Source organism: Antennarius striatus, chromosome 22 (assembly GCF_040054535.1).
Source record: "Antennarius striatus isolate MH-2024 chromosome 22, ASM4005453v1, whole genome shotgun sequence".
Taxonomy (NCBI): domain Eukaryota; kingdom Metazoa; phylum Chordata; class Actinopteri; order Lophiiformes; family Antennariidae; genus Antennarius; species Antennarius striatus.
Window position 1 is genome coordinate 15,825,001 of NC_090797.1, and position 17,765 is coordinate 15,842,765.

General features: G+C 45.0%; 1 protein-coding gene across 1 annotated transcript; it reads right to left on the reverse strand.

The window, feature by feature from the left end:
- Positions 1-11,699: 11,699 nt before the first annotated feature.
- Positions 11,700-13,746, reverse strand: LOC137589319 (microsomal glutathione S-transferase 1-like). Its single transcript, XM_068306981.1, has 4 exons — positions 13,589-13,746; positions 13,141-13,276; positions 12,770-12,861; positions 11,700-12,433 (listed from the first exon to the last, which is right to left on the reverse strand). The coding sequence occupies exons 2-4, from the start codon at positions 13,258-13,260 to the stop codon at positions 12,187-12,189; spliced, it is 459 nt and encodes a 152-aa protein (XP_068163082.1). The 5' UTR covers positions 13,261-13,276; positions 13,589-13,746; the 3' UTR covers positions 11,700-12,186.
- Between the last annotated feature and the right edge of the window lie 4,019 nt (positions 13,747-17,765).

A 17,765-nucleotide genomic window follows, 5' to 3' on the forward strand; every position in this document is an offset into this window, starting at 1 on the left:
TAACCGCCCTCCAGAGACTGGCTCCACCCTCCAGAGTCTGGCTCCACCCTCCAGAGTCTGGCTCCGCCCTCCAGGGTCTGGGTCCTGCCCGGAGTTTTTTCCTCAATGAAGGAGTTTTTCTCCGCCACTGTCTCTTATGCTTGCTCTGCAGGGTTCTGCTGGGTTTTTCTGTCTGTTAATGGGCTTTGAAATGTCTGCTGATGTGATTAAAGGAACAGTGAAGTCAGAATGAACCAGGTCTGTATTTTTATCAGGGTGAATCCATGTCAGAGCCGTTATGTACATATACAGCAAGCAACAACGTAACAAGCCGACAGTGTCACATTTATTTAACAGGAGGTCATCTAAAATCATGTCATCATCATCAGATACTGAGAACAAGTTCCCTGTGAACCCACCTGGGGGTAATTATCCCGTATAATTACCACCCGATGTCTGCGGAGGATGAGAGTTTGGACACCTAGCGACTCATCCCAGGTGTCTTCATCTGAGTCACATTCTGACAGAGATATCAACTAGTCATAATGTCCCGTTTGGGTTTACTGTGTATGGAAAAGTTAATCGCCTTATCGGTGCTAACGTGCTAGCTCGTCAATGGTATTTTCCATATTATGTTAGCATTAAGCTAACCACCATTTGTTACTGTTGGACTGTGTTGAATTAATAACAACTCTATATTAATATGTCTTATATTTACTAATGTATCAGGACCAGGACCTGACATGATGCTTGTATGTTTTATTTAGTGACACAGATCTTCAGTAAAATCACCTGTCAATCACTTTGGATATTGATTACTTTTCACGATGCCATAATCACGTAATAATCTGGTCATTAAACCATTTATACAACACCTCCAGTAGCTCCAGACATGAATTAATTATCCACTAAACCTTTGCTATTCAGAATAAATACTATGGGCTGTCTGAAAACGACCTTACCTTCAAATCTCTCTGAATCCTCCGAGGTAACGTGTTGATGAAGACCCTGGGGTCCTGGGTCATGTTGACCCGGTTTATCCGTGCTCTCCATCTCCTTCCTATCTTCTCAGAAGGTATTCTAAAGAACGACAGGTCCTGGTCTTTGTGTTTTCGTCCTGTTGTGTTGACACAACCGTTCACTTCACGGGTAACCATGATATTTATCGGGTTTATCGCTTCGTTTGATCGCATTGTGTTCTATGACTGCCAAGCTAAGAACGTCGCCAATGACGTATGTCGCCCACGTGACCACTGAATGCGGAAGCTGCTGCAGCGCAGATTTTAAGCTTTTCTGACCAAAGGGAGGATGCTACACATATAAATATATATTTATTCTTCTATTATTCATAATGATGAATAACATATATGTCACTTAAAATTAACTTTACTGTCCCTTTAAAATTAGTTTACTGTGCCTTTAAGCACTAAACAAATACAGGTTGACGTGGCCCCGTGCGTTCCAGTGACCCTGGAGAACGATACCGTCAGGAGCTTGCTCCTGGTAGGGTCACCCATGGCCCAGCTTAAGTCAAAGCTGTGAGGTAACCAGCACACCAAGACTCAACCTCACCCGGACTCCTCTATACTCAGTGATTCAAACACCACCACTGACTTCAGTTGCTCCATCTGCTGCACCTTTGATGCCGTGGCTACCAACAGAGTGACTGACAGTCAGCTCATAATGTTCGTGGACGTTCCTGATCCTCCCCCAAAAAGCCTTGGATATCGGAGAGGACACCCCATTATCGACTGGCAGCACCAGGCCGGGCTCCAAGGCAACCTGACTAAGTAATGGCGACCGAACCACCAGCGCAACGGGGCCATACCAACAACATGAGCCGTGTCTTCACACTGCTGCACCAAGATCGCAATGGCACACGCATCAAGACATTCCTGGTTAAAGACTCTGATGGCAACATCATAACAACAGGAGCAGACTGCTTCGCGCGCTGGAAAGAGCACTTCAGGCTCCTTTTGCAGCACAGTTCCACCCCACCTGATCCCACCATCATCGCGGCTGCAAACACCTCAGTCCCTAGCGACGCCTGCAGTACAGATCCCATCACACCCGAGGAAGTCAGAACCACTCTGAAAAAACTTAGCAACAGGAAAGCCCCTGACGTCAGTGCAGTAACGGCTGAGATGCTAAAATCTGGTGGTGACAGTCTTGTTGAGTGGCTCACCCACACCTTCAACCATGTGTGGGAGACAAGGTTATAATAGTTTGGGATTTTTCATTAGTTTTTATTTTTATTTAGTTGTAACTCTTTGTTTTCAATTTCAGTTTAGTTTTAATTAGTTTTAATGCTAGTTTGCTAGTTTAGTTTAGTTTTTATTTTTTGAAAATGCTTAGTTTTAGTTTAGTTTTTATTAGTTTTAGTCTTAGTTTTAGTCTTTTTTGGTAGTAAGGGATATTTGTCAGAGATTAAAAAGGTTAAGTGCAATATGTGTTCTGTTTCTTAAGTGAGATGCAAGTAGTATCTTTCTAAAACAAAAACATGAAAAACTCAAAACCCAGTACCTCATTAAGTTAAGCTATGTGACTTTCGGGGGAAGGAGGCTGGGCGTTCTCCCTTACTGGCTCAAGGTAAGCTAGGTTAGCCTTCTTGTGTGCGCTTTTCAAATGGACTTTAAGATTCGTGGGATTTTTCCCCCCCAGAAAGGTTCCACATATTTGATCATGTTCCACTACAAGGCACCTACTCTTGTCTGAGACACAGTCATATTCAAAATATTCCCAAATAGGACTCTGGCGCTTTCTCCCTACTTTCGCCGCCATGCCGCCCGACGGATTGATTCACTGACAAAGACGGAAACTAAGCAAATTTTCTCAATCATTTCAGTTTGTTTTAGTTAGTTTTGTAAACACACAATACAGTTTCAGTTAGTTGTCGTTTTTCTGCACAGCCTCGTTTTTATTTTTATTTCAGTTAACGAAAATATTTTTACACATTTAGTTTTCGTTATTTCGTTAGTTTTCGTTAACGATTATAACCTTGGTGGGAGACAGAGAGACTTCCCAGTGACTGGACCAGAGGAGTCATCCTACCCTTCTGGAAACATAAGGGAGACACGCTAGTCTGCAGCAACCACAGAGGCATCACACTTCCCTCCATCCCCGGCAAGCTCTTCCCCAGGATCTCGCTCACCCGTGCTCTCCCAGCCATCAGAAGTCGCCGCCGTCTCCAGCAGGCTGGCTTCATGCCTAACTGCTCCACTACAGACCACATCTCTGCCGTTCACCTGCTCATAGAGAAGACCCATGAACTCCTCAAAGATTGCCATCTATACATCTGGTTCATTGATCTGAAGGCTGCCTTTGATACTGTCTGCCATGCCTCACTGTGGAGTATCCTACAGACCCTTGGAGCACCACCTAAGATCGTTGCCCTGCTCAAGCTGCTCTACAGCACATAGCTGTGTCCGTATCAACGGCAGAGACTCTGTCTGGTTCCCCATCTCCAGTGGCGTTCACCTGGGCTGTGTGGCCACTTCTGACCTTCTCAACTGCATCGTTGACCATCTTATGTCCACTCGGCAACTACCACCTGACCGACCTGGAGAATACTGACGACACCATCTTGCTCAGCACATCCTACAGACAGCTGAGAGACCCCCTGGCCATGTACAGCAAAGAGGTGGCCCCAGCAGGTTTCCAACAAAGTACTTAGAGCCCGCATGTGCCAGCCCAGAGCTTCTTGCCAGGCTGGGCAACGTTGTACCCGCTGGTGTGGTCATGCCCTCCGCCTTATCATTCAACAAGAGCCATTCTCCAATTGACCACATGACCAAGAGAGAGTGAACAGACTTTTCTCTCGTGGGAGACACTCTAAAATGTTCAATATGCATTATGGGTATTTTGCTTGGGCCTATATAAACATGCTGTTTTTACACTTACATATAATTTAAGAATCTGTCTACCTTCTAATCTTATCCATAGCTGAGGTGGTCCACAGCATTTCAAACCTCAAGTAGAGCAGCCCTCACCCCATCACCAGCAGCAGGGCAACATGTCTTCATCCTTTAGAGTTAGAGATGCGGTGATGGGGGGTGGGATAGGAAACAGATGAGTAGTTCATGTACAGAAACGTAAAGCACTGATGAGTGTTCTCCATGTGGTCCTGAGTGCTGACACCAGTCAGGAGCATGTCTGTAGCAGCTCAATCTGCCTCCAGATCAGGTGTGAATATATGTAACTGGTTTGTGAGTGGATGAACGTCAGACTAAACAATTTGGGTCTTAACTTTCGATAATGAACAGATCAAACCAATTGTTTTTGTGAGGCTGGTCCTACAGGGACACCGTTTAATACCCGAGGCTTGAAGTGGCAGTGAGTGAATGGTAGATGGGTTGTGCTTACGTGGTCTAGTCTGCTTGACCTCTCAATGCACTTGCCAACACCAGCAGACATCCATGTGCACCAACACAGTGGTCCAGGGTGAAAGGTGCCACCAGCAGGAATACCAAAGGAACAGCAGCATTGAGAGCAATGATGGATTGGTGTCTTGTTCAAAGGCATTTGGAAAGTGAGTCCCCCCCCCCCCCACTCCACCTCCCCAGCCATGATCTACCCCCAATCAGAAGTCGTTTTAGGAGCACTAAAATCAGAACGGATTAAACCAAATGCCAAGCCTTCCTGTGTTAAAGTGGTTCCACTGAGGCAAGTTCCTGCTCACACAACCAACAAAGCTTCAGATAACAGCATGTGCTAACTATTGTCCAGCAGCCTGAGATTACCAACAGATAACAGCAAATGGCCAGCAGCTGTGGTGAAAAGAGACGAAAGACGACAGTGATGCAGGGCAGAACTTACTGTCACTGTAGACGTGAAGGATAAGAGCATGTAGTCACTGAAAAAAATGAGTGTTGCAACCTTTAGCGTAGCCAGAAAGGACTACTGACAGAAATGTGCAAATTGCTAAAGCCCCTGTTTCATCAGCCTGGTGTAGAGTTCTAAACCCATACCGGACCGGTCCAAAGCCAACCCTGGGTCCTTGGTTTGTTCCTCTCTTCATGGTTTCTCCTCTGTCTCCCCTCCCCCTATTCAAGATATGCACCGCTAACGCCCTCCTCTTCTACTTCTGGTGGATTCACAGGAATGACTTTTGTAGACGGTCATTCAGTTAGAATGAGTCTGCACCGCCTAAACGTCTCCGCTGAAAGCTGCAGCGGCCGCACTTCTGGTCTGAATGTTTCCTTCACGTCCAACACACCGCTGGAGATCAGAAGGTAGTGGAGCTCAGGTGAGATCAGTAACAGACAGACAGACAGACAGACAGACAGACAGACAGACAGACAGACAGACAGACAGACAGACAGGCAGACAGACAGGCAGGCAGGCAGACAGACAGACGGGCAGACAGACAGACAGACAGACAGACAGACAGACAGACAGACAGACAGACAGACAGACAGACAGACAGCTGTTGAGTTCAGAGCACAGACACTTCCTGTGTTGGTGTCATACTGTAACAGGAAGTGAATGATGAACGATGGGACTGGGTGGGGCCAGGCAGTTTGTTCTGATCCTCACCTCTGTCTCACATGTGTCCACCTGTCTTCACCTCTGTCTCACATGTGTCCACCTGATCTTCACCTCTGTCTCACACGTGTCCACCTGATCTTCACCTCTGTCTCACACGTGTCCACCTGTCTTCACCTCTGTCTCACACGTGTCCACCTGATCTTCACCTCTGTCTCACACGTGTCCACCTGATCTTCACCTCTGTCTCACACGTGTCCACCTGATCTTCACCTCTGTCTCACACGTGTCCACCTGATCTTCACCTCTGTCTCACACGTGTCCACCTGTCTTCTCCTCTGTCTCACACGTGTCCACCTGTCTTCTCCTCTGTCTCACACGTGTCCAGCAGACCCGTGGTCCATGTGAGGGACCCAGAGAAGGAGTGTCTCCTCCGCTGTAGCTCATCTAACACCGGTTGAACTGTTTGACAAGCATAAATTATGTTAATAGGGTTTAATAAAAAACACTTTATTCCAAAGGTTTCAGTACTTTGAAATGTCAGGATGATCTAGTGTGTTACCTGGAGACTCCTGAAGCTTAAGTTAGAACACTAAAATATTAAAACAAGGACTTGTGATCCCTCATGAGCAATGGCAAGAGCCTGATGAAAAATGGAGAATCACAAGTGTGTCTCCCACGTGGAGTTTTCTCCATGTATTAATTGATCTTAGAGCTGGATCTAGTCTTCCATTATGGCTCTGTATAATGAAGAATGTATTTAACATATTTTAATGAAAATATGTTTTTGTCTTTTTTGTTAATTTTGCTCTGTGATTTGAAAGCACACAGGCTTTGTTATCTATAAACACCAACTGTAATTAAGTAGGAAATTGGGTTTTTGTGTTAAGCTTGGTGATTAGTAATGATGGTCTATTGAAGGTGGAATTATCACAGAATGAGTCTGAAGAATACCAAAACACAGTTTCTGTGTGTCACTCTAACACACACACACACACACACACACACACACACACACACACACACACACACACACACACACACACACACACACACACACACACACACACATAAGTACAACCACACATCCGATGAAAACGAACTAGTTAAAATGGTGAGATTGTAAAGGACCTTCTGATGGTTGTGTCCACAACAGACCCACAGCACACAGGACACTGACCTGAGGACACAGACTGACCAGAGGTCTGCAGTCCAGCGTGACGATGAAGCCAAGTATGATGAGGCAGATGATGAAACCAGATATTTGAAAAATCATCTGAAAACACCTGAGATAAAACTGTAAATGAGATGTAGGACGTGAGGAGGAGGCAGCAGGTCAGAGGTTCAAGCAGCCGTTCTGGTTTAGGAGCCTTTCCTTCTTGTCTTTCAATACAACTGAAGATCCTCTGCTCACATCTGTTTCCTTATGATGTCCTTCTCAAAGGAAAGACTACATACATGTTGAATCATTTCTTCATTTCAAAGCATAGACAAAGAACAATTAAGTTGAATTAGATTTATCTGTCTAAGGTGCCTTTTAACTTATGTCATAGTGTCTCCCCACAAGGAGCTGAAGCCACAGTAGATCACTGCTGGAGGAGCCGGTTGTCACCAGCAGTGATATGCTGATCAATGTCCTCTGAAGGTGTTGGTCCACTGGGTTTGATGGGGTCCACAGACAGTGATGGTTTGGTCCGTGTCCTCTGGACCAGAAGGACAGTCGCCTGTTGTGTCCTGTCCTGTAGGGTCCTGTCCCAGAACTGTACCGCTTCTCCATTGATGTACATACTACTACTATTACTGCTGGTGTTCACCACCTGTCCAGGTGCTTCAGCTCGACCGGTGGGGAACAAATACCAAAAATCTCCATTAGTCCTCAAGGGACAATAAAAGTACATAAAGCAGGAGAGGTGTAAAACATACAGTGTGAATGTAAACAATAAACATAAACAATAAACATACGTAAATAATTAAATAACAACAGACATAGCCCATTTTGTTTTAAAGTCAGTCTGCTGGAGCCTAACTCAGCGAGAGGTGATCACGTGAGACGTGGGCTACATGCTCACACCTACGGACAGAACATTCACAGACACAGGGAGAACATGCAAACTCCACGCAAATAGGAGTCAAACCCACAACCTTGTTGCTATGAGGGAATAGCCCTGCCCACTGTGTGACTGTGCTGCCATTGATCTGTGGTATTTGCTACTTCTGTTTAGTGATAAGTGCTGTCAGGAGTCTGGAGACTGGCCCTAGATTTCTGTGATGTCTATGAGGCTAAACCAACGATGACTGATGAGTTGATGTAATGAGTCATGTTTTATGTGCCAGAATGTTTACAGCACAATCCTCTACCCATTTACATATTACATACCTCATGTAGTCATGGTAACAACAAAAATATTCTACATTCTGAAAATTTTCCGTACCTTAAGAGGCTGAGCCCTCCCACAGATCCCAGGATCCCCCTGGTTTAGTGTGTGGTCCAAACACATACGTACTATCTAGACTCAGTATGTAATGCAAAATGCTGCTTAGCAAACACAGAAAATCTGAAGTAAACTCAGAAAACATTGCTGAATGGGTAGTATTTTTGTACTCCAGCTGCTTTTGAATATTTTTATCACATACCTAGATGAAGACATCTAGTGTTTGATCTCATTGCCCAAAAATGGTAATTTCATGGTTTCTAGTCTACATTTCATTTCAAAATAAAAGAATGAAACTAAAAATAAAAAGATTATTATTAAGTCAGTTTTCCACAGCCATCTAAACACTACAGCCACATTTGTGTTCTGCTGTGTGCTTCCAAACCATCAGGATGTGCCGCTTCATACTGCACCTCAACTGGAGCTGTGGATTTTCTTGTTAGAGATGCTCGAGATGGTAATGAGGTGTACCTCTGACAACTTCTCTATGTCTTCCATGGAGAGAAGAAAGGAGACACGGCCTCAAAACGTCCACCCACAGTACCCAACTGATTCATAATGTTCATCAGCAGCAATGAGTTGGACTTCCTCTGACGAGTCATTAATATCTCAGGACCTTGGATGATATAAATATCTGGCTCACGTTAGCGATAGTGTGGGGTGTTACTTTGAAGCTGTGCCTAATTAAGCAGCTCTACAGTTAATAAGCAGAACAATGAAGAAGGACGAGTGAATCTGTGGATGACAGTTAATGAAAAGTTACAAGAACACACCAACATCTGCACACTGAGAGTCTGCATCTCTACTCAGGCGTTCATACATACGTACAATACTACTACTGTTACTAGTAGGAGTAGTAGTACTACTGTTACTACTACTGCTACTACTATTACTACTACTCCTATTACTATTTTTATTACTACTAACACTAATACTAATACAGTGATCCCTTGCTTATTCGCGTTTCAAGATGTATTGGTTCACTACATTGCAAATTTTTAGTAGGTAGTCACGTGATACCGTACGATCCCTTTCTGGTTGAATCCATTGTAAAGCAAATAGAAAGCAAACTGTCTGTCAGAAATCAGAACGCTACTGTGATCAATCCAAGGACACGATAGGCAACGCACCGCACTGTTTCATCCATTTTAGCACATATGGGACTCGTCGATGTTTGGGACCACTTTTTGATTCGGACCACTAATCTACTTCACCTGGTGAATGGGGTGCTTAGTGTTTCGGAGCACTTGGTGTGCCACACGTCATCAGTCATGTGGTTTTTCCACGTTTGAAGCAGGCTCCTGAGCAATGTTTCACATGGGAACGTCCACCGGGCGTGTATCGGAGCACCCGAGCAAAGCGGGCATCACTGCCTGCCTGTTGCCAACCCTTCATCGGATCTGTCTGCCTGGTTTTAGTTTGCTTTGTGCCTGACTCTGCTTGATTACTGAACTCATTCATAGACATGAAGGCATGTCTATGAATGCTGACATGCCTTCACGACCCCTGTTGCACGCAATCTTTCGTTGCTCTGGACAAAAAATAACAGTTGGTGTTTTGATTGCCTCTGGGTCTGACACCAACTTGCTTGACTGGTCCCTGACAACTCGTTTAGGGATTGGCATAGAGTCCCTGGACGAGCCCTTTCACACCACTGTCTTGAACGGTCGACTTCTCTGCCGGGTCACCCATCAAACTGTTCCTCTGCTAATATGCGTGTCAGATAACCATGGGGAGTCTCCCAACCTCCATCTCATCCACGCTCCCCAAGAACCAGTAATCTCGGAGTATTCTTAGTTACCCCAAGATTGACTGGGCATCTTGAGCTGTGCTTCATTGGGGTGCTTATTGTCACGCGTACTGTCTCAATTCTGTCCCGTCAGCTCCTGATTCCTGTCATTCAGGTGGACTGTCTGACTTAGCAGAGGTTCCAGAGGAGTACACAGAACCCCGGGAGGTGGTTGGCTCTACCTCCCTTACCTCTTTTTCTTTTCAGCGCCTCGGTCTCATATCCTCACCGTGGAACCAGAAAACGTACCAGAATCTGAGTCTGTCTCCACCCCCAAGTCTGCTCCTGTCTCTGTGCCTTGACCCCAGCCCGTCTCTTCACTCGGACCCCAGCCCATCTCTTCACTCGGACCCCAGCCCGTCTCTTCACTCAGACCCCAGCCCGTCTCTTCACTCGGACCCCAGCCCGTCTCTTCACTCGGACCCCAGCCCGTCCCTTCACTCGGACCCCAGCCTTCTCCTGAGTCTGTTCCATGACCCTCTTCCTGGAACCCGGTCGTGGCCCTCCTCTGGGACCGTTTTTGGGATGTCAGGGGCTGTTCATAGAGGGGGGGGGGGGGTTCTGTCACGTCTCTGGACTATTATTATCCTGTTTCTTTTCCTGTCACTAACACCTCATGTAATTTCAGATCCCCTTTGCAATCAGTTCATTCCCTTCACCTGCCTTCCCTTCGTGCAGCCACTGCTACTATCCCTACTATTACTTCCACTACTATTACTACTACTACTACTACTACTACTACTACTACTACTACTACTACTACTACTACTTGGTCCTTGGTCCTGAGACTCAGGATCAGCAAACAGACTCCTGCCTGGGGGTCCGAGGTTACACTCTAGTCCAGGCTTGTGCAAACTATGGCCCAAAGCCGTAGTAAACTATACAATTTTATGAAATAAGTCCAGTTGTAAAATCATTTACAATAAGCCTTGCATATGTATAGTATGCTGTCCATTAAAGACCACAACCCTTTATATAATGTTTTACACATATTGTTTGCATTGGAACAAATAAGGACTCAGCTGGCCCACCTGTGAAATTATAGAATTCAATGTGGCCCACCGGTCACAACCTGCCCACGTCTGTTCTAGCCCACAAGGAGTCAGGAAGTCTGCAGTAGACTGGGCCATGTGTTGTAGAAGTGAGCAGGAACCAGCGATGATGTGACGTCATCTCTTAGTGTTGACTGACTGTTACTCAGCTGCATTTTGGGTTGACGTTATGGCTGAAGCCAAAATACAAAGATTTGCAATGGTCCAGTGGAAAGCGTGGATGATCACCTCAACTTCAGCAGAGAGAGAACGGATCAGAACGTCAACTAGTCAGCTGATAAAAACATGATTGTACAACATTTTGCTTTTCAAATGCAAGTCATGGCATTGAAATGTCAAACCCATGTTTTCAGCCGTGAGTTTGATATTTGAAGAAAGGGATCAAAGTCATTTATGAGATTGATTTGGTGGAGACCAAATAAAATGATTTCTGATTTATTGCCATTGAGCTGCAGTGGGATGAACTCCAAACCTTTATCTCTGACAGACTAAAGTTCACGTCCATAACCGTTGTCATGGATATTTTATGTGTGAAAGCAGCAAAGAGAAGACATGGAACCAAATGGAAAAACTGACTGCATGATCAGAGACGTCTGATCATGTGATGAAACCCTTCATTCAAGGATAAATCCATTCAGATGGACCCGCTCTTTTTTTTGTTCGTGTTGTGTTTTTTTATCAGTTCATTGGTTTTCAGTCAGTTACATCTTCGAGAGTTAAAATGTGATTGAATCTAAATTAAACTATAAAGTATGCCAGTTTAGGAATTTCCAGCAGTTTAGCTCATAGAGTAGATTAAAGAGGATTAAAGTAGCATCACCAAATGTTTCAGTTCTATCAAAGTTGATCTACACATGGGATTCAGACATAGAAACACACGCTGTCATTCACACCTAGAAAGGGGGATACCAAAAAAAGCCCGTAAATTACTGATGTAAAAGATGTAAAAGAGCACTAATTCACTTCATTACTTTAGTGTTTCATTTTATTAAGCACCATGAAGTCAAGTTTACAGTTGGTGGATCTTAGCGTGTTTTCTGTAAAGTCATCATGAACAGCAGGAATAAAGATCAATTGGTACGAGTCGATGGATCGCTCTGAGGCGACTCACTCTGCTTCTACACACAAGCTTTATAGAATGATAAATTGATATCAGTAAATCACAAAGCGTCATTTCCACTGTGTTCACATTTTATAGGAATGTTTTAGGATATCACAAGACTTAAAATATGACCTAACTGAAGTTAGTTTTACAGAGTGATTCACAGTTCAAACCTTAATGGTAATTAGCCCGACACAAGCTGGTCAAAGGTTTTTACAAAATACATTTTCCATCAAGAAGTTGAAAGGTTTGCAAAGCGCCGTTATAGTAATGGTTATGTGTTACTGTGGGTGTGAAGCTGCGGAAATAAGGAAGCCAACCAGATTCTGGCAGGAAGCTGAACGGTTTCTAGAGGACGAGAATGGTGCTGAGGATCCCATAGGCCATGGAGAAGGTGACGAACATGCCCACCACCCAGGACAGACCCCTGCAGGGCTGGGGCAGAGCGGCAATGTAGGCGACGGTGTGGAAGATCCTCGCTCCAGCAAACACCCGGAAGTGAAGCAGAGCACATGAAAGCTCCGGTCCAGTCAGAGCGTAGAGGAGACCGACCACCACGAAGGGAACGATGTTCTCCAGGTCGTTCTGATGGCACCTGATGGACCACACAGCACAGGAAACATGACTCAGTACAGTAGCGCACAGCTGATTCTCCTGCTGGTGGGGGGTAGTAACAACATATGATGAGAGAGAAGTGTCTTATCATCAGTTTGATAACGGCATTGTGTAAGAGATGGTCAGAGAAGTCAAAGACAAGAGAGGGATCTCCTCGTGTCTCAGGGCGTCGCCTGGTGAAACGGTTCAGTTCGCCTGAGGTGACCTGAGATGAGCCAGGTTAAAAACATGACACGTCTGAACGGGTTGCCTTGGGACAAAATATCACTGATTCTCTTATATTTTAAATGGTACTAGAGTGATTTCCTCATCTCACCTTCGAGCTCGCTCAACATCGGGATCAGTTCTCAGAAACTTCTTCTTCTCCTCTGCAGACTTTCTGGACACATCTTCCTCATTCATGAAAGCCTAAACGAGAAACGTAACGCATGTGTTGGCTGTTGAATCACAGCAGAAAGATGCATTGTTCTATCGTAGACGTGCAAATACACAAAGAGAACACAAGTTTAAAGGACGCGAGAAAGAAGTTGAAGTCTATACTGTAATCAGAAGTGGATTAAGATTAGCCAAGAGTTCTTTATCTTTTTTTGCACTTTCAGACCCAAAGTTCTATCTACTCTAATGAAAACAGCTCCTCCAGGCTTTGAATCGGACACACCGTGTCCTAATGTTGGCATTGGTACTTACCCCTCTGGTAATGCGGAAGTATGCAGTGATAAATGCCACCAGCATCATCTTCAGAATAACCACTGTAGCGTAGGTGGTGAAGGCCTTGAAGACCTCATCGTCCATCAGCGTAGCTGCCATCCCTCCCAGATTACAGCTGGATCATAAGGAAGTAACAGAGAGTCATTGTTCTGCTGTTCTTTAGGAACGAAACGACAAACTTCATTACAACTCCTATTTATTAACACGTAGAGATCCACGTCACCACAACAGCACAAGATGAACAGGCAAAAATGAAATCTGTTGGCAGGCAATGAAAACTAATGAGCAGGAAATGAACACCAGCCGTCAGGTTATCAACACCGGGTCAGCAGCTTCAGTTTGTTGGTTTGACTGCATTTTTCAACAGGTCAAATACCTCCAACCACAACCACCTGAAAATAGCAGGAAAATATGCAGAACTACTTACATGTTCAGAGCCCAGCTTCCGTCGCTTGGTGACTTTGCAGAAGTGGAGTGTGTTACGTAACCACACAACCTTTACCACAGAAAGTCAGGGGAGGAACCGCCGAACGAGTTTGTTCACTCACTGCGTCTGTGGGGGTGTGATCTCTGTTGTTCACATTAAAACCACGAGCCCTGAATGAACATGAATTTACTTGAGCTTCATGTACACATGCTAACCTTTCCTGGCACCTTATCAACGTTAGGATTCTGTATGTTGTTCTTTGTTTGGTCTGTTTTTATGAATATTGTAGGCTGAAGCCCTTTGCTGGAACTTCTTGGTTCGCTCCAGTTAAAAATGTATTAAATATTAGAGACACAGCTGTTATCACTTATAACCACTAAAAAAGGCATGTTTGTATCCGGTCTTATGCTCACACGTGTGGGACGTGTCTAACATGACCAGGCAGTAACACGGGCAGCAGAAGTGCACACATGGACTGCCCAGACAAACAAGAAGTCGCCTCCAAAAGAAGTCACACACTCTCACATTTTGTTGGACCCCCTTTAGCTTTGATTACTGCATGCGTTCCCTGTGACATTGTTTCGATCAGCTACTGTAATGTCATGAGAGTTGTTTCCATCCAGTGAAGTGATGTTTCTTCACTGAGATCTTGCCTTGATGATGGTGGGATCTGACCGCTGGGCAAAGCCTTCTTCACATCCCAAAAGGTTCAGGTCTGGACTCTGTGGCGGCCAATCCATGTGTGAAAATGATGTCTCATGCTCCCTGAACCACTTTAACAATTTCAGCCCAATGAATCCTGGCATTGTCATCTTGGAATATGCCCGTGTCATCGGGGAAGAAGCAAATCCATTGAAGGAATAACCTGGAAATTCAGAATATTCATGTAGTCAGCTGACCTCATTCCTTGAACACATACCGGGTTCAGAGAGCGATAGCTTATTAAACATTAGCCAAGGGTTGTATATATCTATTACATCTATTGATAGACGCTGCAGGTTTTCTTGGTGAAGAATTTTGCTTTTTTAAAGAAGGTCAGTCCTTTTACAAAACTACGTGGTATTACGGTGGTCATGATAATTCTGGGTCATAGAAAGACAAAGAAATTCATTTGTGCTCTTGAAATAGAAGCCAAAAATCACATTTCAGCAGATGGATTCCAGCCTGTTGCTCATGAAACGCTGGTAGATCCAGCTGCCTCCAGACTGTGGCGACGCTCAACACTTCTGCTGCGTAAAGATCACTCCTGTCTCTTTAATCATACATGCATCACATTGGCGTGTTTGGAGAGCCAGGTGCTTGAGACCGTCTGAGCTTCAACAGAGTCGAGTCTCACCAGCGTGAGGAGCTTTGAAGAGCACGGAACACCTCAGAGGAGACCTCAGTCGTCATGTCTGCTCTTCACCATCCCCTCTCCCTGTCACGTCTCAGAAAGCCCAGCGCAGTGACTTTGGTGAGGGTACACTTCAGTCTGGGACGGGAGTTACAGTCGATCATAGGGAGCATCTGCCTCAGAACAACAGAGCGTTGATCATGTGTCTGCTCAGCCTGTGGCGTGTTCTCCCCGGACTGACAAACTGATGCTAATGACAGGCGACGTGCTCACAACTTAAGCTAGAGCCCCAATTCCTCTCATTCCCCCTAACTTCAACTCTTTGGTGTCGAGTTCCATCTCACAAAACAGAAAACCAAAGACCTTCTGTTGTAGTTGATAAGTGAATCTGATGTCAGCTGAAGCTCTGATGATGACCTATGTTAGCTGTTTACTATGAGCAAAACCCTCTTCACTTCTTTAAGCTCAGTTGAGGGGTGTACCTTCAGTTTACTGAGTAAAATCGATCATCAGTCTTGTTTGAAGACATTAACCATCAACACATTATGACAACATTTCTTGCGGATGATAAAATACAACTTTTTCCTTCCAGCTTTATGTCTACTGTGTGCCGGTGAGCCCTCCTAAATGTGCTGGATGCTGTGAGCTTCAAACAGGTATTAGATTTCAACATCTGGGTATGATCCTTCACTAACACACTCCATCACAGAATATTGTGCTGTGGTTTGAGTCGTGCTGGAAAAGCTGCCGACTTCCTCACCAGAACCACCAGTAATTGGGCTGCTGGCGCCGCTGTGCCTCCATTGATTTCTACTGGGGGGAAGGTTGTGCTGGGGGTGTTGGACAACAATGACTAAATAACAATGAGGTCAATGATGTGAATGCCAGGAGCCAAGCACAGCTATTGATTTCATTACGGAACACCTCCAGGTTCTGGCACATACATTTTTGTATTGATCACAGACGATTCCACATCACCTTCAGCACTGTCACCCCCAGCCAGTCACAGACAGCAGAATGCTGAGTGGGGGTAATTGTGTGGAACAATGGGGCACAATATAATTTGACGGCATATAATCAGAGTTTTGGAAGGTGACCCCCTCCCCCCCAACTGAAAGAATTGACAAGTGTGAGTGTTCTCACTACAACCTCTGCTATAATCTATAGATGTTGTGACTAACTTGTCCACATGGGTTTTATTTGACCTGGGTCACATGTCTGTGGCTCCATCCAGTCAATCAGTAATCAGAACAGGAAGAACTGGTCAGATAGGAAGGAAGTGAAGAGAGGTCAGGGGTCATTTGTCCAGCCTCAACCACAGAATAAAGGAATCGTATCAACAGCGAGGACAGCTAAGGCATCATGACACATTCACAACCACCCATTGTGGTTTTCTGTCGAGGTGAGGGTGGGTGTCTCAGGCTGTGGGAGGAGGATGACCTCATGGTTTAGGATTTCAATATGACGCACAGATTGACCAATCATGATGACCGCTGACAGGTGAAGTGAAGAACACTGATTATCTCTTCATCATCGTCACACCTCTACGTTACGTGAGGCAGAAGGTGAGATGATGCCATAGAAGCAGCAAAAATAGTCAAGTATCAGGATCGGAGAGAGTGTGATGAGGGTCACATGGTGAGAGGTGGACGACTGGTCTGCGGTGGCCAACATCAAGAGGTCTAAGGTGACCGGTGACGGGGTCAAGGCTCACTGATCAGTGTGGTCCGGTCCACAGACCAGCTCCTGTAGCTCACATTCTGAAGAGGTCAGTGTTGGTTCTCAGACAGGTTTCACCTCTGCGGTGCTTTTCTAGTCTGGATGACAACTCAAAGCGCTTCACAGTAGCTGCACTCACCCTGTCACACCAACATCCCTACAGTGGGGGTGGCAGGGACCTCCGTGACCATGCACACCATCATCCACACCCACTGAGAGATACACTGACATGTGGACCGCAGGGCTGGCGATGGAACCCATCTACCACTGGGGTGGTAGAACACTATGTATTGCAGTTGCTGACCAGTCAGGTACTCATTCAGACCCCCCAACCCCACAGGCGCCAGCAGTGCATCAGAACTGGACCAATGGCAGGTGGCGGTCTGTGGAACCACACTGTCTTTGATGTGTGTGTGCAGGTCAGTGGATTATTAGTGTTTATAACACTGTAGTAATCTACTGACCTGCACACAGGTGTTTAAAACACTCAGGCTAGCCCACCAGACACTCATCCCACTGTGTAGGTGATCAGAAGAGTGGACTAGTGTGGACATCCAACAATAATATAAAACAAGTTCTGAAAAAAGATCGCATTTTGGCCAAGTTTGGTAAAATCTGTGACGTACAAAGTTATTCAAACCAATTACACTTTCAAAAAGAGCTGATTATGACAGAACCCATCAGAACACTAAGTAAATACTATCATCTACAACATGGACACTCACAATTGTTACAAGACAACTAAAATACGTCGGATCTGATGCCTTATACAATTTCCTCCGGGATTAATAAAGTATCTATCTATCTATCTATCTATCTATCTATCTATCTATCTATCTATCTATCTATCTATCTATCTATCTATCCATCCATCCATCCATCCATCCATCCATCCATCCATCCATCCATCCATCCATCCATCCATCCATCCATCCATCCATCCATCCATCCATCCATCCATCCATCCATCCATCCATCCATCTATCTATCTATCTTATTAGTACAAAAACTAAAAAAAACTGCACATGTCATTTAAAACATATAAAGATTTCTGTTAAGTGTTGTAGCAGGATCAGGTTATACTGTATGCTTGATACTCACAGTGTGCCACCAAATATAGATACA

Coding starts and splice junctions, on each gene's coding strand:
- LOC137589319 (XM_068306981.1), bottom strand. CDS start 13,260: ATGGCAGCTACGCTGATGGACGATGAGGTCTTCAAGGCCTTCACCACC. Junction 12,862..13,140: donor ACTTCCGCATTACCAGAGGG/GTAAGTACCAAT, acceptor TTTCTCGTTTAG/GCTTTCATGAATGAGGAAGA. Junction 12,434..12,769: donor GATGTTGAGCGAGCTCGAAG/GTGAGATGAGGA, acceptor GTGGTCCATCAG/GTGCCATCAGAACGACCTGG.